The 22,230-nt window shown below is 33.5% G+C and overlaps 1 protein-coding gene across 2 annotated transcripts in view; it reads left to right on the forward strand.

Annotated features, from left to right (window-relative positions):
- The window catches only part of LOC102806410 (tyrosine-protein kinase Fer-like), a 72,487-nt gene extending 50,551 nt beyond the window's left edge, over positions 1-21,936 (forward strand). For both annotated transcript variants that reach the window (XM_085494830.1, XM_085494831.1), the window contains 7 exons: positions 7,720-7,911; positions 9,059-9,232; positions 10,018-10,231; positions 13,631-13,754; positions 15,686-15,843; positions 16,770-16,892; positions 17,747-21,936. In XM_085494830.1, the coding sequence (XP_085350956.1) occupies positions 7,720-7,911; positions 9,059-9,232; positions 10,018-10,231; positions 13,631-13,754; positions 15,686-15,843; positions 16,770-16,892; positions 17,747-17,889 (1,128 nt within the window). In that variant the 3' untranslated portion in view covers positions 17,890-21,936. The remainder of the gene's footprint in view (positions 1-7,719; positions 7,912-9,058; positions 9,233-10,017; positions 10,232-13,630; positions 13,755-15,685; positions 15,844-16,769; positions 16,893-17,746) is intronic.
- Positions 21,937-22,230: the final 294 nt, after the last annotated feature.

Genomic DNA, 22,230 nt, shown 5'->3' on the forward strand with positions numbered 1-22,230 from the left:
TCTAAAAAAGTCTTTACAATAACTGTTGCTGAGAGTACATATAATAACAATCAAAGTTTTTCATTTCCTCGTCTCCGTGATCGAGGTAACACTCAGAGTTTTGATGATGACAGTGTATTTTTGTCTTCCGATTCTCCATGTATTAGTGCAGATGTTGGTTTCTTTGCTTCAAATAATCCCCATTCTGTGAGTTCAGATGTACAGTTCTTTGATTCAAGTAACCCCAACTCTGTGAGTTCAGATATCAGCCCTGGTGTTTCAAGTAAACCCCATTCTGTGAGTTCAGATGTTGGTACCGTTGTTTCCTCTAGTACCCCTCCCATAAGTCCTGCTGTTGTATCAATATCTTCTCATAAATCTTCAAAAAGAACTCGTTCACGAAAGTCTTCTTCATCTTCAAGTTCGAAAAGTTCTCAAAGAGAGAAATTCCCATCACCGAAAGGTAGTCATAAAACCATGGCCTGGTCATTTGATTAAATTTGAATTCAGTTTTTTATAAATATTTAACCCTTATCTGGTCATGTTAATGTAAAATTACTTGGTACTTGGATAATGGTTAAAGGGACATTGTGTTCCAAACTGTGTGTTTGGTGAGGGCTAACCAAAACATATTTATTTACTTTGCAATCAGTTTTTACGAAACCTGTGTTTTTATTCTCAGAGAGTCTAGGAATACAAACAATTAACAAATTTCAACTCAGTTGTTTGTTAGGCTTGGTCAAGGCTTTTTGTGATGATAACATTCATGTACTTATAGTCTTAAAACTTCACAGGCTTATTGTATTTTAATGTACTGCATAAAATGCATGGTGTTGGTGATGTACAGTGTGGTAGGAACGTAACATTTAGGTGGTGTAAAGCTAGCTTGGCTATATTCAAAACTGCCATCTACTTGTAATCTGCCGAAATACGTCTCATATTAGTAACATACAAAGAATAAGTTGATTACAATTGTACTCAGGCAAAAAACAAAGCCAGGTGATAGTTCGGAAGTTAAGTTCGCTCGAACTGTATTGTAGGTAAAGATCAAGCAGGTAACACAAGTACAATAACATCATTCTGTTTACTATTTCCCATTAATTCCATGACACATGCTCTAACAATTTATTCAAATCATCAGACTTTACAAAGTGCAGTACCAAAAGTTATAAAGCCTGGGTTTTTCTATTAATTTTTCAGCCTAGTTTTGTTTGGTATACTATAATTCTCTGATTTCTGTTTTGTTCTATGTTTTTGGGTATAGATATTATAAGCTTTCCTTCGGCGGAGTAAAATCAATTTAGTAATAGACCATTTTTTGTTAACTGTGAGATCTTGCGTTATGAAATTGAACATAAAAAACAAATAAATTAAGGTCATAGCATTGTAGTTACGTCAAAACTTTGCCTGTAGCTCAACAAATGTGAAACTAGTTTTGGGCATATCCATTTCCATTTAATGGTTGTCAGTTTTGATGAAATAAATAGTTTGGTAATTTCTCTGACAGTATATTATCATAATATGACAATTGATTTCCATATTTGATAATTCATTTTGCTTGTTCTGATTTGCTTATCATGATAGCAATTCATAAGTGATTCCCATTTTTGCAACTTTTGAAAGGTTATGAGGACAAAATATTAATTTTTTTCCCGCACTTGTAAAAATTGGTCAATTTAAATTCCAAATCAGCAATTCTTTGAACCTTATAATTTACCTGACAAAATTTCACACATTTTTATAAATGTTTCTGCAATTGATTCTTTTTTGGATCAATTAGCTACAATTTCTTATTGACTATAGATCTTGAACAAAATTGGTGAAGAATATAAGCACACAATTATGCAGGGGTTTCTTGTGAATGGTGATGTTAATGTTAGTGTTTTAAAAGTTGATCAAAATAAAATTTACTTTAAGTGATATATCATATGGAGAATATTTATTTTATTTGGGTATTTATTATATTATCATCATTGATCAGTTTGAAGTGATCACCATATTCCAAAACCCTGGTTCTTTCACAAGCAATAATTCAAAATCAATGTAGCTTTGAGTATATACTTACGGATGTTTGCTACCATTGAACAAATAATAAGATTTTCTTGATTTCCATACTGTTGTCCACAAAACCCAGATACATTGTTACAAACTACTTTTCGCACAAAGCGCAAGTCAAACATTCATGAAAATCATCATTTTTGAGCCATTTACCCTCAGTCATCTGGCGCACAAGTGAGAATAAAATAAAGGCGATATTTACCAAATGGGGGGGGGGGCATCTTGAATACAGCATGAAACTAAATGAGACAAGTTGTGAAACGTGTTTTTCAGATTCCTGCAAATCAGGAAAAATTATGAATCTTTCACAGCCAAACAATCCGTTGGGATAACCATTAACAAAATTGCCTGAATTCATTGTTTTTCTGTGGAAAAATCCCTTGCAATATGAACACCTAATTACATGAATAACATAGAACCTGGGGTATTTGAAACCAAAATTGTCATCTAACTCTAAGGCCGTCGCTAATTGGTTGTTTCACAACTTTATTTAGTTTCATGACCAATAGAAATTGTTTTTCCTAATCTATTTCAAATTAATAGCAGGGAAATGTATGGCATTCAAAGGGGTTAATGTGTAATGACATGCTTGTAGTGAGGATGACAAGTATTTATAATATTATGAATACTTATAACATACATGAACATTTTGGAAATCCAGAAATGACAAAACACTTCTAAATTTAGTTTTTATTATGCATACATGCTTTACTCTATCTTCAGTTTAATTTTCACATCATAGTTTATAATATTGATTGAATGTCACCGTTCTTTACTTGAATTGACTCAATACCTAATACAATTGTACTTATTTTTTAAAAATGTAAAATTCATAAATTCATTGGAAACATCGGATATGTACAGGTAGAAAATTTGCAACACTGCAAATATAGGTACAACTTTCAAGTTGTCTGCTTGACTTCCCCAGGCCACATCATGTCTGCTATGGCTTCTTACCTCATTTTATCACAAACTGCATGCATTTTTAAGAAGAAATATTTTCGCCATCTGCATTGAAATCTGAAAAGCTTACTCAAAAATCTTGGTTAAATATAGTGACATGCAGGTATGATATGAAAGAGCTAACATAATTACTGCTTCACCACTCTTGTATGGTTAAATATAGTGACATGCAGGTATGATATGAAAGAGCTAACATAATTACTGCTTCACCACTCTTGTACAGTGAAAGGCAGAAGGCTGTACTTTACTTAGTTTACATATTTATATAAATGTGTAAATAACGATCATCAGCTTTTATTCAAATTCAAAGTTGATAGTGATTGGTTCAGGAGCTCATTGTCTACGCCTATAATGCTTGTCTATGCCCATGATGCCCTTACATGACTTAGCAACTGCGACTATTCACATATTCAAATTAAAGTGCTCTCTAAATGAATATTAATCATATTAATCAGAACTCACTTTTGTGTTACAATAACATTTCTGGATTGGTCAATTTGAATCAAACTAAATTTTTGCTTTATAAAAATAAAAGGTTTTTTACTTCTCCATGTTTCTGCCTTTCACTGTATTTTACATGTGCTTACAATGATTACCATACTTTTTGAAACTTAATATGTTATATGTATATAGTTGTTTACAATGTTTCTTGCAAAGATTATTGGGTAATTTTGACAAATACCAGTATTTTATCAACGTGTTAAGAATAAATGACAAATTTCAGTTTTTATAACAAAATGTTGTACTTTGTAAAGGTTAATAAATTCATCTAGTTTTCAATAATATTAACATGTAGATATCATTTCATATTCCTTGCATTGTATCTTGATATGGCAGGGTTACACTTCATTCCTCACCAACTGCAAATTCCTTTCATCTTTGGCTATGATTTTTTACTGGCTAAAATTATTTTTTTCCTACATGTATCTACCATTAAGTTATTAAAGGAATAGATAATTTCATAAGAAAAACAATCATTTGCTGCTTTAGCTTGAAGTCTTTTCCCGTGAGTTGAAACCTAATTAATTCCCCATATCCAGTGCTACATTCTGTAGTTACCATACATTTGCATATACAGTGAAACCTCTGTATAGTGATCACCCAAGGGACTTCATTAAAATGATGGTCTTTATATGTACGGTAGGTTTGATTATTTTTTTAAGGATCGCCAACTCACATTTATGACTTGTTTGCCAAGAAAAAAAAATGAGATATGGTACTGTTTCAATGAAAACACATTTCAATTGGTGTTGATCAAAATCAAATAAGATTGACTAATTATTATTTTGGTCTCTTAAAAAAAAAGGCGAAAATATTTTCCAGTGGTTGATCACTTATGTAGATTGTGTTTATACACAGATTGCCAATACTTAATGCTTTGGGGCTGCCTAAAAATAATAGTTATAGGCAGGCCTTCTTTATATGTCATTCTATCACAGGTTTAACTGTATCACATGACTAGCTAGCGACACTGGCCATCAATACTCAAAATGCTGCCACTATATTAACCCATTGTCATCAGTAACACAGCACAATATAGCACATCTCCCTATTTCTTCCATATTTACTCTATTAGAATCCTGCTAAAAACATTTATTGTCGGTTTTTTTCATATTTTTTAATCTGTAAACCTGTAATATTGACTCAAAATAAACTCGTGCTACCAAATGAACACGCATGGAATAAAACATACAAGCCAATTCATCTATGAGGAAAAAGTTACAGAAAAATATTTTGCATAGTTTTTCTGCCATTGCCCCTCCCTGGGATTGTAATGGTCCATCCCTAACTACATTCGTAACATGAAAAAATTGGGTAAAAATGCAGTTTATGCATCTTTAGTGAAGATTTATCAGATTCATGTATAATTTTTTAAGGTCCACTTTTTGGTATTTGAAATTACCTACTTAAAGTATGCACATGCATAGATAAAAGTGGCGTTCACGTTAAAGATCTTGGTACGTGCCAAGACTTGGGAATGTTGTGTGTTAATAAATAAATAAATAAATAAATACATCATATGTGTGAATGTTCGGGTCTGAGTTGACACATGCTGAAAAAAACTTGATCTTGGTCCTGATAGATCCTCAGGACTGAAATCGTTTTTCAAATTTTCTTTGCTGTTCATTGCATGGTGACTCATAATAAATACCATAACAGCAAATGGATATAATTATTATTATAATCATATGCATATCATTTTCTATGTTTGGGCCAAACAGCAGATCAACGAATGAGGGCGTGATTTCGGCATGAGCTGAATGGGTATGACTAACGTGAACAAAACTGCTGTAATCCTTCTACAAACACAAATGATTACAAATTTCGGCACATGCCTAAATCCCATAATGTGAAAGTATTAGAATCAAGCACGAAATGTCTAGGGTAATGGTTTTATAAATATTTTATAAATTCCTGAAGTCGTATATACCAAATTGAAGCCCATTTGTGAGTCTTGAGTTATCATGACGAATGACAAACTTCATGTGCAGCTGTGCCTGGCCATCACGTGATGATCAATACAGTCCATCATTGATATAAACATTTGAGTTCATCTACATAAACATTTCCTGCTTGCTCTAACTATTCTGCAGTTAAGGAGTCATACTCTTGTAGCATCTTTTTTCCATGCAGCTAAGGAGCATGTTCTTAGTCATTTTATTTTCATGCGACCAGGAGTCTGATGATTTATAATTTTCACATTGGTAAGTTGTCATGGTTTTAATCTGCATGTTTGCATTACTTTGCTGTACATTATACTATTACACTGACACATTCTTTATTCTCATGCTTCATCTTGTTTGTTATTGCTTAACCATCCCCCCTATCTTACTCATTTTATGCATGTATATCCTTTCTCAATCTTATAGGTACTTAGATTATTCCACTGTAGACTATGAATTCTAGGGTTAGTCATTGCTCATAATGTGATATGTTCAATGTGCATATTCAGATATTTTTATCCGCATCTGTTAAACTTGTTCACTTCTCACAGATTTTTAACATGTATTAGCGTAGTATTGTTGAACACTGGTATTTAGTACCCTCATTGTAAATGTACTGATAAATACAATTTTATACTGTAAAACCATATAGTGTCACTGAAATTTAATTTCACCATTTTGATTTTTCAAGGAAACAATGAGTTTTATTATTTTTTACATGTTCCTTTGGATTTAATTTAGTGAATTTCATTCATCAGCGGAAATAGCGAAATTAAAACCTAGTGAACAATTAGTGCATTTACAGTATTAAGAAAACTTTGTGCCATTCTGAGATACTATAGCAGAGTGGATAATTACTACCACAGCAAAAATATATTCTTTGTTTTTACTTTGCAAACTATTGCTTGAATAGTGATATTTTTGGCTGATAGCTTTTATATTATACATAAAGCTACCTCATATGAACCGATCGCAGATTTGTTCTTTTTATGATGATATCTTCGATTCTCCAAAAGAAGTGTGCATTGCTAACAACGAAACTATCTGTGCCGAGAGGCTGCTTGTCTAATATTTTGAATCAACAACAAGAATGAAATAAAAACCGGTTGTTTTTTGTAAAATTTTGTCACAAGTTTACTGCATCTACTTTGTCTGCATCATTGTAGATAAATGGCATTGTATAAGAGGGAAAATGTCTCATCTCATTGCTGTTGTCGTTGTTGAATTCCATCATAAAATTTGACTTGCATTTTCCAATATGTTCATTAAATTTCACCTAAAATTGTCTTCTTGTAGTTACAATAACTCAAACATTTTTGATCTGATCATCTGCAAATTTGTGAATTCCATCAATCTCTATGAAATGTCAATCAAGTGCAATTTTCAAGATATAAAGCTGAAATTTGGTTGAAATGTTTAGACATGGAAATAAATGAACTACATGAAGACATTTAAATTGCTGATAATGAGAAGCAGAAGTTAATATGCTCTCTAAGATGTGTCAACTAATATGTTATGAACATATTAAGTATACATGTATAACATTGCAGTGTTTCCCTGCTTTTAAAATTTGGCTAGTATTTTTTTGGGCCCGGAATATATTGCAGCACTCTTTGTGAGCTTTGATATTCATAGAGTTTATGGTATTAATTGAGAAACACATTGGCTAATATTTCTCTTGCCAAATTTTGCTTAGATATAATGACCGTTGCCATTTATTTTAAGTTTGTTATCTGTCTATACAATATAATAGTTATGCTAAAAATAACACCTTGAATAATGATAAAACCCTGAAATTTTTTTTTTTCCTCTTCAACATAGAGTGAATTTAATACATTTTTTGGTACTTTTTGGTAAATTCTAATAGACCATTTCCTGTTCACTGCTGGATCCTGTGTTATGCATGATATTGAACATAAAAACAAGACAAAGCATTATTTGATAAATGTGAAACTATTTTTTTGATATTTTCATACTTAATAATGCACTCTACACATTTGATGGTGAAGTGTTTCTCAACGACATATCGCTGTCTGGACACCCAACATTTCGTTATTGAACTATGAAAAAAATTCAGACTCAAAATCACAAAATTCAATTTTTGCACCTGATGTTCGGTCTGTGCCTTTCACGCATTATGCATGATCTTGCAGTGAACAGAAAATCACCTATTGTTGTGTCAAACAAAACCAGAACAGGACTATTTTGTGGAAGATTACAAACATTAATAAGAGGTGAACAAGCAACTCATTCACTGTTATTGTCCCATTATTAGATTGCTATGCAGAAATCCTTGACTGATGAGGACTGGTATCATGGGTGTATTCCAAGACCAGAAGCTGTCACACTATTGGAAAAAGACGGACAATTCTTAGTACGACAGAAAGGAGATGATTCGGGACAGATTGTTTTATCTGTAAAATGGGAAGGAAAACATAAACATTTCCCAATACAAAAAAACGCTGAGGTAAGACACTACTGTCTTCACTTTGACTGTGTTGAAGGTGACATCGAGTCAATCACATTGACTCGATGTTTAATTTTTCAAAGTTGATGATTTACAGTCACTACCATATATATTTCTTCAGATGGCAGCATTGCCAGCTGAGCTGCTGACTGGTTTGTCATGCCCATTTTAAGATCGCTATATGATTGGAGCAAGCTGGTCTTGCTTAGCATAATGTAGCTATAGTTTTGTGATGATATTTCTGTCACTGGATCGTTGTTTTCATTCCAATAATTTGAAAGTTACCCGTTTGATGTATACTGTACATATTTAGCTTCATCACACCATAAAAATGATTTGCTCTAACCAGTTCTAATCACGTAATAATTTTGAGACGCACCTACAGTCAGCAACTTAGCTACTTAGCTACTTAGCTAAAAGTGTTGCTGTCTGGGTCTCCATAAGAACCTTTAAGACCCCTGTGAAATTGTCACCGTCTTGCTGACATTTATCTCTCGAAAAAATAATGAATATGACAAAATGCCATGCCGCATCCTTATGCTTGTGGAGTTTTTTTCACAAGTGATGCGGTGTATTCTGTGGCTGTATTACCACAAATGAAGCAAATGCAAATACAGAAGCAAAAAACAAAAGTGTGTTGGTGGTAAAATTAATTAATTAGGGTATATTTTAAAATAATCAAATGCAATTTTGTAGACAAACAAAACATTCCTATCTCATGCCAGTGAAAAACATGCTCGTTACAGCTTGTTTTGTTTTTTTCTTTGGGGGGGGGGGGGGGTTTAGAATTTTATAAAAATGTATTTATGACAAATTATAAATTTATGAAAATTTTATTGTAAAAATAAAATTCACCTGTGCACATCAATTATGCCAAACACATTGTTCAGCCTTAAAGATGTGAAAAATTTCCTGGTAGTATAAACTTGAATTGGAGTACATTCATAAAAAGTCAAAATTATGGCATATAACTCTTTAATTAATATGATTAAAGCACGGTGGTCGCCGTGCAGCGCGTGATCGAATTTTATGTAAATAAACAATTTATTTTACACGCGTTGTGTACGTCGCTATGAGTCCCATATCGAACAGGACGCGGCACGACGAACATCGCCCTTTAACCTTTGTATGTTATATTTATTTGCAGGGACAGTTCAGACTTGAAGGTGATAACTACGGAACTGTGAGCGAATTGATAGAATATCAAATGAAAACCCATAAACCTGTTACTAAATTATCTGGTGCTATTCTCCTAAGCTTTATTCAGAGACACTGGGACTTGACACACGATGATATTGAAATAGCAGAGTTCCTTGGAAAGGCAAGTATCTATATTACTACTGGCAGCCACATTTGACTAAAAAAATAGCTTGAAAAAATTGCACAGACCAATTTTGTTTAAACTTATAATATATATCAAAGAATACGTTGAACAATAATACTCACTTTAAAAATTGTAAATTTTATGAAAAGGGAATAGCCAGATTGGAAGTTCAGTTATAACTGTACTGTACTATACCGGTAATTTTGGTACAAGACCATTGTTTTCAAGCACATCGTTGAAAGTTGATCCATGATGGTCAACTGGCAGCCAGTTTGTTTGCTCAACATTCTACCTAATTCTGCTTCTCATATTCTAATTCTCACTGTTCAATTAAGTCTAAATTTGTTGAGAGGATTGTATTGCACATCATTGGTAGTTGATCTATATTATAACCCATCCAAGATGACCAACTGGTAGCCATTTTCTTAATATTTTTGCAAACTTAATCATAGTGGAGTCCAAAATACTTAGTTTGTTGTGTAAAACTGGAACATAAACGTATTAAGAGTTCTATAAAAAGAGAGAAGGCTGCTCCATCTCCAGTCTCTGTTGATATGTGTGAAGTTTACTCTACCAGACAACCACAACAGAACATTGGTGATTGCCTCCTTCATAAAAACTCATTCCCTGCATAAGAAAAATTCATTCAAACAACCACAAAGAAACAAACATTCCTACACTGGTTGTTTGTATGATAAGACGATTTATCATGATTGAGCTCTGGACTCTGTAACAATGTTACATTGATTGGTTTATGCAATGATATTATGTTAATTACCCAGGGTAATTTTGGTGATGTTATGAAAGGGTATCTGAAGAAAGACAGAACACCGGTCGCTGTCAAGACGTGTAAGGAAAATGTAGATCCAATAATCAGACAAAAATTTCTAATGGAAGCCAGGATATTGAAGCAGTATGATCATAAAAATATTGTGAAACTGGTTGGTGTATGTACAGAAAGACAACCTGTCTATATTGTCATGGAATTCATAGCAGGTATTTAAATATTGTATTCTGTCAATTGTTTTGATTTCACAAAAAAATGATTGTTGTGGATTTGTGAGTCACTGGAAATTGCAAAATTTCACTGGAGATCACAAGTACTATCATGAATTTCTGTCCAAGCAGCAAAAATTAAATGTTGCACCGTTATCCACAACATAAATATAAATATGAAATCATATTACCTTGATGTGCTCTGGTGAATTTTTAGCTCCGGAGCTTATCATATGAGTGATTGTTCGTCGTCCGTGTCAATGTTTCACTTTTTAGCTCCGCTGTCGACTTTGTCGAGCGGAGCTTATCATATGAGTGATTGTCTGGCATCTGTCGTCCGTTGTCCGTGTCAATGTTTTACTTTTTTGACTTCTTCTTGAAAATTACAAGCCTGAATGCTTTGATACTTGGTGTATATGTACCTTGGGTAGACCTCTCTCAGATTTCTTCATTTCATGATGATATCTTCAATTCTCTAATTTTGATGAATATTTTTGTCATTTTTGGTAAAAAGTGATATTTTCAACTTCTTGTTAAAAACTGCAAGTCCAATTGCTTTGATATCACATATATATGTACTACATGTGGATCTCTCTCAGATTTGTTCATTTTGTAATGATATCTTTAATTCTCTAATTTTGGTGAATATTTTTGTCATTTTTGGTAAAAAGTGATATTTTCGACTTCTTGCTAAAAACCACAATCATTTATGTTGAAAAATGATATTTTTAGCTCCGCTGTCGACTTTGTCGAGCGGAGCTTATCATATGAGTGATTGTCCGTCGTCGTCGTCGTCCGTCGTCCGTGTCAATGTTTTACTTTTTCGACTTCTTCTTGAAAACTACAAGCCTGAATGCTTTGATACTTGGTGTATATGTACCTTGGGTAGACCTCTCTTAGGTTTGTTCATTTCATGTTGATATCTTCAATTCTCTAATTTTGGTGAATATTTTTGTCATTTTTGGTAAGAAGTGTTATTTTCGACTTCTTGTTAAAAACCGCAAGTGCAATTGCTTTGATATTACATATATAGGTACTACATGTGGACCTCTCTCAGATTTGTTCATTTTGTAATGATATCTTTAATTCTCTAATTTTGGTGAATATTTTTGTCATTTTTGGTAAAAAGTGATATTTTCGACTTCTTGTTAAAAACCGCAAGTGCAATTGCTTTGATATTACATATATAGGTACTACATGTGGACCTCTCTCAGAATTGTTCATTTTGTAATGATATCTTTAATTCTCTAATTTTGGTGAATATTTTTATCATTTTTGGTAAAAAGTGATATTTTCGACTTCTTGTTAAAAACCGCAAGTGCAATTGCTTTGATACTACATATATAGGTACTACATGTGGACCTCTTTCAGATTTGTTCATTTTGTGATGATATCTTCAATTCTCTAATTTTGGTGAATATTTTTGTAATTTTTGGTAAAAAGTGATATTTTCGACTTCTTGTTAAAAACCACAAGTCCGATTGCTTTGATATTACATATATAGGTACTACATGTGGACCTCTTTCAGATTTGTTCATTTTGTGATGATGTCTTCAATTCTCTAATTTTCGTGAATATTTTTGTAATTTTTGGTAAAAAGTGATAGTTTTGACTTCTTGTTAAAAACCAATAGTTCAATTGCTTTGATATTACATATTTAGATACTACATGTAGACCTTTCTCAGATTTGTTCATTTCGTGATGATATCTTGGATTCTATAATTTTGGTGAATATTTTTGTCATATTTGGTAAAAAGTGATATTTTCGACTTCTTGTTAAAAACCAAAAGTTCAATTGCTTTGATATTACATATATAGATACTACATGTAGACCTTTCTCAGATTTGTTCATTTCGTGATGATATCTTCAATTCTCTAATTTTGGTGAATATTTTAGTCATTTTTGGTAGAAAGTGATATTTTCGACTTCTTGTTAAAAACTGTAAGTCCGATTGCTTTGATACTATACATATTGTTCATTTTCTGATGATGTCTTCAGTTCTTTAATTGAAATGTGCATTTCTAACAGCGGAGCTATCTCAGCCGATAGGCTGCTTGTTGAATTCTTGTTGAAAACAGCAAGTCCCATTGCTTTGATACTATACTTATTGTTCATTTTCTAATGATATCTTCTGTTCTTTAATTGAAATGTGAGAGGCTGCTTGTTCGACTTCTTCTTGAAAACTACAAGCCTGAATGCTTTGATACTTGGTGTATATGTACCTTGGGTAGACCTCTCTCAGATTTGTTCATTTCATGATCATATCTTCAATTCTCTAATTTTGGTGAATATTTTTGTAATTTTTGGTAAAAAGTGATATTTTTGACTTCTTGTTAAAAACCAATAGTTCAATTGCTTTGATATTACAAATATAGATACTACATGTAGACCTTTTTCAGATTTGTTCATTTTGTGATGATATCTTCAATTCTCTAATTTTGGTGAATATTTTTGTAATTTTTGGTAAAAAATGATATTTTCAACTTCTTGTTAAAAACCGCAAGTCCAATTGCTTTGATATTACATATATAGGTACTACATGTGTACTTCTCTCAGATTTGTTCATTTTGTAATGATATCTTTAATTTTCTAATTTTGGTGATTATTTTTGTCATTTTTGGTAAAAAGTGATATTTTTGACTTCTTGTTAAAAACCAATAGTTCAATTGCTTTGATATTACAAATATAGATACTACATGTAGACCTTTTTCAGATTTGTTCATTTTGTGATGATATCTTCAATTCTCTAATTTTGGTGAATATTTTTGTCATTTTTGGTAAAAAGTGATATTTTCGACACTTTGTTAAAAACTGTAAGTCAGATTGCTTTGACATTACATATATAGGTACTACATGTGGACCTCTATCAGATTTGTTCATTTTGTGATGATATCTTTAATTTTCTAATTTTGGTGATTATTTTTGTCATTTTTGGTAAAAAGTGATATTTTCAACTTCTTGTTAAAAACCGCAATCATTTATGGTGAAAAATGATATTTTTAATTCTTGTTGAAAACAGCAAGTCCCATTGCATTGATACTATGCATGGTCAGAGTTCTGTATTCTGACAAAATGTTTAAATATTGTTAGTGCATTGTTTCTGGTCTTTTATACTCAATTGCATGCAAAGAGAAGTTTCCACATTGTTAGTTTGTAACACAGCATTATTTTTTGTTTTTAACTTATTCTGGGAGTGATGTTTTATATATTTGCATAAGTGGGAATGAAGCCCTGTTTGTGAAATATCTTTCTTTGGGCACTTTGAGAAGCATTCCTTTTACTTCCATGCTATTCCTTTTGAGATGAAATTTTCTGTGCTCAATTTTCTTGCATGGCATCAGTAAATGCATGCAGTTAATCCTTCTAGCAAATAGTTATGTTTCAAATTTTCTCCACAGGGGGTGATTTCTTGAATTTTCTGAGGAATCAAGGTGGTTCAATGTCAATCCCACAATTGGTAAGAATGAGTGAAAATGCGGCAGCTGGTATGGCTTACCTTTCTAGTAAAAAATGTATTCACAGGTAAGAATAGTATCAATAATTATTAGTCTTCACTGTAGCTGGAGTCAGTCGGGAGTTGTAGATTCACCTCCATCTATGTATGCGTCCTTTTATACCTCGGACATTTTCAAACTTGGACATCACGTTTTATGTCACAAATATGTATTTATATATGGTTTCAAGATCACTGTAGCAGCCATTTTAGTGCTAAAAATGCATGAAAATTCAACATTTCTGAAATTTTGGGACTAGATCTTGGTCGTCATTTAAGGATTTAAGTCAGATGTTCTACATACATTAATGTCAGCTATTGTCATGTCATATTGTTTAACAAATCAGATACAAAATGTCAGCCATTTCACTTCAAACATAAAATATCATACATCCTGCCATACATGTGCACATAACACTTTTCACTATCAAATTCTAAATATCTGAAACATTTTGGAGCTCGATTGAATTATTTTGTGTGAACTTGGTACAAACATTAAATGTCATGGTACCTTGATGCACTACATTTTGTTTTATAGATTGGATTCAAAATTGAAGAACGTGGTAAGCCATATCTCTGACATAAATACAGTAGTTTTGATTCAAGATGTGCTGACACATAGCATAAATACAGTAGTTTTGATTCAAGATGTGCTGACACATAGCATAATTACAGTAGTTTTGATTCAAGATGTGCTGACACATAGCATAAATACAGTAGTTTTGATTCAAGATGGCTGACTTGTAGACTAATACGATAGTTTTGATTCAAGATGGCTGACTTGTAGCATAAATATAGTAGTTTTGATTCAAGATGGCTGACTCATAGCATAAATACAGTATTTTTAATTCAAGATGGCTGACTCATAGCATAAATACAGTAGTTTTGATTCAAGATGGCTGACTCATAGCATAAATACAGTAGTTTTGATTCAAGATGGCTGACTTGTAGCATAAATATAGTAGTTTTGATTCAAGATGGCTGAATCATAGCATAAATACAGTAGTTTTGATTCAAGATGGCTGGCTGACTCATAGCATAAATACAGTAGTTTTGATTCAAGATGGCTGACTTGTAGCATAAATACAGTAGTTTTGATTCAAGATGGCTGACTCATAGCATAAATACAGTAGTTTTGATTCAAGATGGCTGACTCATAGCATAAATACAGTATTTTTAATTCAAGATGGCTGACTCATAGCATAAATACAGTATTTTTAATTCAAGATGGCTGACTCATAGCATAAATACAGTATTTTTAATTCAAGATGGCTGACTCATAACATAAATACAGTAGTTTTGATTCAAGATGACTGACTCATAGCATAAATACAGTAGTTTTGATTCAAGATGGCTGACTCGTAGCATAAACAAATAGTTTTGATTGAAAATGGGCTGACACAAAGTATAAATACCATAAAAATGCAATGAAAATCAAGCCATTGTGGAACTAGATTTTAGTCATTCATGGATGCATTTTATTCAAATCAGATACATAACAAAAAAAACTTGCAAGCTGAGCCTTTAATCTGCAACACATTTTGAGTGACTGCATTTCCTTCTTGAAAATATGTATCATTGCTCCCATACTTGCAATTAAAACAAAATGTTATAATAGTTAGGCTGCGTCATGTCAAGTCTTGACTTATTCAGAGTAAATCATTATTATTTTACATCTATAACTGTAATGGAGTTTCAGAATACAAAACCGTACGATGTTATTGTTGTCATTGTCGTTAACATTTTTTTGTCGTCAGTTATTTTGGTAACTCTTTCTCAAACTCTAAATATTATCAGTATCAATTTAATCTCTGTTTAGCTAAATTTTTGTGTAGCAGGCTCTTATATTTTTTAAGCTATTGGTGAATATATGGTTTAAATAGGTGTAGTTTGTAATTGAAGAATGTAACAATGTCCATTATTTTTTAATGGGGCATTACAATTTATCATTTCTCTCCAGGGACTTAGCAGCAAGGAACTGTCTTGTTGGTGACAATAATATTGTGAAAATCAGTGACTTTGGTATGTCAAGGCAGGAAGAAGATGGCTTATATATGGTGTCTGGAGGAATGAAGCAAATTCCAATCAAATGGACGGCACCAGAAGCTATGAATTATGGTATGTTGATAGATAACTTGTATAATATTTTTACTTTAACATAAAAATGGAATAAATCCTGTCATTGGTAGTCTCAAATTTAAAATGAAAAACACAAACAAGGGATTAAATTCTTCTGACCATTCTATCAAAATATTTGAGATAATTCAATTTATAATATTTGTTTTCATTTTCACAAATTTTCAGAATATATATAATACCACATTTTGTGCCTTGGCATGCTTTTAATCTGTAAAAATATGCAGGGATACATAAAAAATAATATTGTTTTGAAAGGCTGATAATATGAGGTTATTATGAGGATACCGAAAAGTATGTATGAAGACAGTACAGCGGGTGTATCGACCGACACATGCTTATGTGCGTAATCGTTCCATTTTTGGAATTTGCGTTTCCTAATATGGTAGGATAAAAATACCCAGTGCAATACTGCAAAATTGCGTCACGCTATAACTCATGGTGTTACGGTGACAGAGGTGGTATTACAATATATTAAATACTGTAGAAAACTCCTCACATAATGTGTTATATTAGTATGTTAAATGGTTCATTAAACTTAGGTTTCTGTCATAAAAATACATTTGTTGTTTTTGTAACAAAACTTAAAAGTATTATTTTTTTTAGAGATTCGACAAGCTACTTGTCACTTATCAGATTTCAGTGTGTGCTCTTTTGTTATCCTTTGACATGATTAGTTTATGATAGAAAGCTTGCATATTAATTACCTAATTTGCAAAAATTTGACCATTTTCCTGATATCTCAATAACCAATATAACTATGCAAATTATTTTTGCTGTAACTTTGTTCCAAGAGGCTTTTGACAAATTTTTGTTAGGCTTTTTCTGTTTTAAAAGTATTTTCTTCCAGTCAACCCCTTATTTTTTTTTCTGCAGATCACTCATTTTTCAATGTTTTGTTTTCATAGGTGAATATACAATAGAGTGCGATGTGTGGAGCTATGGTATCCTTTTGTGGGAAATATTCTCACGTGGCAATATTCCATACCCAGGAATGAATAATGCAACTGCCAGAGAAAAAATAGAAAATGGTAAGTGATTTACTATATGTATATTGACAACTGGGTCGTGATGGAGACACTTATACTGTCATACCTATTGCTCACTGTTCACTTTATATGAAATAATTAATACTCATATCAATATTATCTTGTGTGATTGCTATGTTTGCTATGTGACTGACTAGAGAGTATATGACATGAACTCAGTGCATTCCTTTACCAGTCGCTTGCTTAGCTTAGTCAGTAGAGTGACTGTTCCAGGACTTAGCTGATCTGAAGAATCAGGACTTGACGCCCAGGATCTACAACTAGAAAAAAATGTCTCTATGGAGGGAGGGAATTGCACTGTAACTTTACTCATGGGAGCACATCATTGCCAAAACATTCCTCTGACAGAAAATGGTTGTTTAAGGGAGGTTTTGCTAGGGTCACCTGGTTCTTATCAGAATCACCTCATGCCTTTATTGAGATTGTTCTGTGAATGAGATAGTTCTGTGAATGAGATAGTTCTGTGAATGAGATAGTTCTGTGAATGAGATAGTTCTGTGAATGAGATAGTTCTGTGCATGAGATAGTTCTGTGCATGAGATAGTTCAGTGAATGAGATAGTTCTGTGCATGAGATAGTTCAGTGAATGAGATAGTTCAGGGAATGAGATAGTTCAGGGAATGAGATAGTTCAGGGAATGAGATAGTTCAGGGAATGAGATAGTTCAGGGAATGAGATAGTTCAGGGAATGAGATAGTTCAGGGAATGAGATAGTTCAGGGAATGAGATAGTTCTGGGAATGAGATAGTTCTGTGAATGAGATAGTTCAGTGAATGAGATAGTTCAGTGAATGAGATAGTTCTGGGAATGAGATAGTTCTATCTGATCTATTGCAGGTTACAGAATGTCAGCTCCAGATGGTACTCCAAATGAAATACATGAATTAATGTTAGAATGCTGGAAATACCACCCGCAAGACAGAATAACTTTTGAACAAATTCATCGTACTTTAGTTCGACTTTGTAAAGTTATAAAATAAGAGTTGTAGATATTGGAAGAAACTTTTGCAGCATTAATTAGCTCTTATGCAGACCAGAAAGGTGACAGTATTGCCGCTTTGCTGTTTGCTCACTTGTTTGAGTATGTGTGTGTGTCATCTGTTAATGGAAGTATGTATAACTAATTTGCATGAATACAAGATCTTGTTTTTTCAGCTGTGAATATCAATCATGTTATTAATTTCATTATTTTGGCATATTTGCATGTGTATCGTATTCAAGATCTGAATGCAGGATTGATCTTTTCCAATCAGTCTTCTAGTTTGTAGTTTATAAGCTTTTAAATAAAAACATGCGATGTGACTTTCACTGTGGTCCTAGGGAGTTGCAGTGACTTTCACTGTGGTCCTAGGGAGTTGCAGTGACTTTCACTGTGGTCCTAGGGAGTTGCAGTGACTTTCACTGTGGTCCTAGGGAGTGACAGTGACTTCACTGGGGTCCCAGGGAGTTGCAGTGACTTTTACTTGGGTCCCAGGGAGTTGCAGTAACTTTCACCTGGGTCCTAGGGAGTTGCGGTGACTTTCACTGGGGTCCCAGGGAGTTGCAGTGACTTTCACTGGGGTTGTAGGGTGTTGCAGTGACTTTCACTGTGGTTCTAGGGAGTTGCAGTGACTTCACTGGTGTCCCATGGAGTTGCAGTGACTTCACTGGTGTCCCATGGAGTTGCAGTGACTTTTACTGGGGTCCCAGGGAGTTGCAGTAACTTTCACTAGGGTCCTAGGGAGTTGCAGTGACTTTCACTAGGGTCCTCGGGAGTTGCAGTGACTTTTACTGGGGTCCCAGGGAGTTGCAGTGACTTTTACTGGGGTCCCAGGGAGTTGCTGTGACTTTCACTGGGGTCCTAGGGAGTTGCAGTGACTTTCACTAGGGTCCTAGGGAGTTGCAGTGACTTTCACTGGGGTTGTAGGGTGTTGCAGTGACTTTCACTGTGGTTCTAGGGAGTTGCAGTGACTTTTACTGGGGTCCCAGAGTGTTGCAGCGACTTTCACTGGGGTCCTAGGGAGTTGCAGTGACTTTCACTTGGGACCCAGGGAGTTGCAGTGACTTTTACTGGGGTCCCAGGGTGTTGCAGCAACTTTCACTGGGGTCTTAGGGAGTTGCAGTGACTTTCATTGGGGTACCAGGGAGTTGCAATGACTTTTACTGGGGTCCCAGGGTGTTGCAGCGACTTTCGCTGGGGTCCTAGGGAGTTGCAGGGACTTTCACTTGGGACCCAGGGAGTTGCAGTGACTTTTACTGGGGTTCTAGGGAGTTGCAGTGACTTTCACCAGGGTCCTAGGGAGTTGCAGTGACTTTTACTGTGGTCCTAGGGAGCTGCAGTGAATTTTACTGTGTCCTATGGAGTTGCAGTAACTTTCACTGGGGTCTCAGGAAGTTGCAGTGACTTTGACTGGGGTCCTAGGGAGTTGCAGTGACTTTCACTGTGGTCCTAGGGAGTTGCAGCGACTTTCACTGTGGTCCTAGGGAGTTGCAATGACTTTCACCGTGGTCCTAGGGAGGTACAGTGACTTTCACTGGGGTTGTAGGGAGTCACAGTGACTTTCCCCGGAATCCTAGGGAGTTGCAGTGATTTTCACTGGGGTCCTAGGGAGTCACAGCGACTTTCATAAACAATTTTACCATGAATGCCCTCAAACAATTCATTCGTGAAAATTGTTAGCTGCAAAAATGAAACAGTTTATAGTTTCTGACACATTTCAGTGGCTATCAATTAAATCATAAATGATTATAAGAGATAGGAACTATCTTGAAAAGGAAGGGGACATCATTACCTTATTTACATATTGAATAGGAATTTGTAATCCAGTAAGTTTTTATTTTTTATTCTACTTATATGTGTTTATATCGCAGCAGTCCAGAGCGCCACCTACGCCAACTTGTCAGGATAATAAAATACATGTTATTTGTGATAGATAGTTTCTGTGTTTAAAAACAAATATTTGGGAATTACTAAGATTCTTATTTACAGTTGCATTTCCACTATGTGAAACTTCACAACATGATAAAAATATGTATGTGTTCAAATGATGCCGTTCAGCTAAAAAAATTATATATTATTTGTCAAGGGTTTTTTTCCTTTAAGACAAACATACTCACAGTATACTGACATTCATGGACAAAGAAAGCCAAACTATGTGAGTGTCTGTTGCTTACAAATCTAGTTTATTTTAGGAAACCCACTTAAATTCATATTCTACAGTTAATTTTTTATTCCTCATCTTCAAGCTCAACCTATGTCCGTGTAATGATTGGAAAATTGGAAGTGCAACATTAACCAGTATTTTACATTCTTTATAATTGTTTTTGTTTTAATGGAATGCTCAAGTAAGACACATGTTTGATGTACAAATGTTTTTAAAACACTAGTTTTTACAATTATTTTACACATTGTGTTCTAGTTTTTATTAATAATCATGTATGACATAATATAAATATTTTTAGTAAATCTTTAAACAGACCAGGCATTTTGCCTGTTATATATTAAATTTCTGATACACAGAGTAGTTTGAAAATAAATTTTAAAATGTTTGAACTCATTTTTAGATATAATACCAATTTATTGCAGCATATGTTGATGGTAGAGTACATAGCACATGCTGCAGTCTTGTATCTTACTTTATGGTAACTGGGATATATAGCGCCATCTATGTTGAAATATATGTCTAGATATTTATTTCCCAAGATGCCACATTCAATATGGCTGAACAAATACAAATAAACTTCTTTTGATCGCCATGTTACACTATCGTCACCATTTACACAATTTTATAATCTGCTTCTCTTCACATAAATGTTGATAAAATTTGACAAACCTTTTGATCAACAACTGAAAGTAATATTCAAAACTGTCTTTATGGTAACAAAATTATGATATTTAGTATAATTTTACAAAATGTAACTTTAGGACTGGAAAAATATCTGGCATTCAAAGGGTTGAGGACGATGTGCACCACAACACCACGGTAGATTTTTGTTATAAGAGTTGCCATGTTTGATCATGAGTGATAGATCATTATTTTGCTTTTCAATGTAAGTGGTGCTATAACTTAATTGCCATTTAGCAGGATTCAACACAAAAGTAGTTTGGTCCTAGATAATAAGATAATACACTTTATTATTTATGAATATACTCATTTTCCGTCTAACTCGAGATCCCGTGTTATGCTTACACTGACGTCAAAACGGTTTTCGACAAGTATTTTTTGTGTATGTCCGTTGATGTAATGATATCTCAATGTAATATTCCGTTCACAAAGATCGGTATTACGACATTGAGCTATAAAAAATGAGAAATTACAGTTTTAAACCAAATCATTAAATTTTTGTAAAAAAACTTTTGTTACGCATACTTCACGCATTATGCACGATCTCGCCGTGAACAGATGGTATCCTTTTTTGTTTTATGTTGGCATGCATTTTTGTACAATACAAAATACAACTTTGCTTAATCATTGCTTATTATGTATGGTGCCAATTTTGTGTGATTACCTAACAGTTAGGTATAGAGTAAACGATAGTGCCATTTAGCGATAGTGCCATTTAGCGTCGAATTACAAATTAAAACAATGTTTCTACTTCACACACACACATCAACTGCCACTAAGTAGCAGGCAGTATAACAATGGAATGACTTGTAATTGTTATCTTAGTAATTAAGTGAAACAAATTGTCAATGATGTAATAATGAAAAAGTGCAAACAAACATGTTTCTGGTCACTGTATGTTCCCAAGAAGGTTTGCATTGTCAGTCCTGTTTACTGCATATAAAGTATTATCATGGAATCTAGCCATTCTAAGTACACCCAAGAATAATCTGGTGAATCTCTATGGTACTCGGCACCAATGTGCTCTCTAGTAGAACCGCTTTTGTGGGGATTTTGAATCAAAATTGAACCCCCTGAAAACGAGTTAAGTCGGCTTGTTCACTGAGCAGTCTTAAAAAGCTGTATTTCCTTTGTATTTACACTAATTTTGTTTATAAAATGTGAATTTCATTTTAATAAATTCCATATGATGGATGATCCGGAGACAGTTATGTGTTGACTTATATATATTCTGCTTCTCGCTTTACATTCACAGTATATTTTAAAGGTATTCATGATTAGATCCACAGTTAACGTGTTGTATTAGGAAAAGCAATACCTAGAAAAAAATATTATTAGCCACCTCTTCATAATATATGCAAATGTTCCATAAATCGCAACAGTAGTCATGAGAAAGAGAGCAAGTGTGAAAAGTATTGCTCACGACGCCCACAAGCATAAACATACCTACAAAAACTTGTATATTAATTTCTATACAACCTTCAACATTAACAACTA

This window comes from Saccoglossus kowalevskii, chromosome 21 (assembly GCF_978046115.1).
Source record: "Saccoglossus kowalevskii chromosome 21, keSacKowa6.1, whole genome shotgun sequence".
Lineage (NCBI taxonomy): Eukaryota > Metazoa > Hemichordata > Enteropneusta > Harrimaniidae > Saccoglossus > Saccoglossus kowalevskii.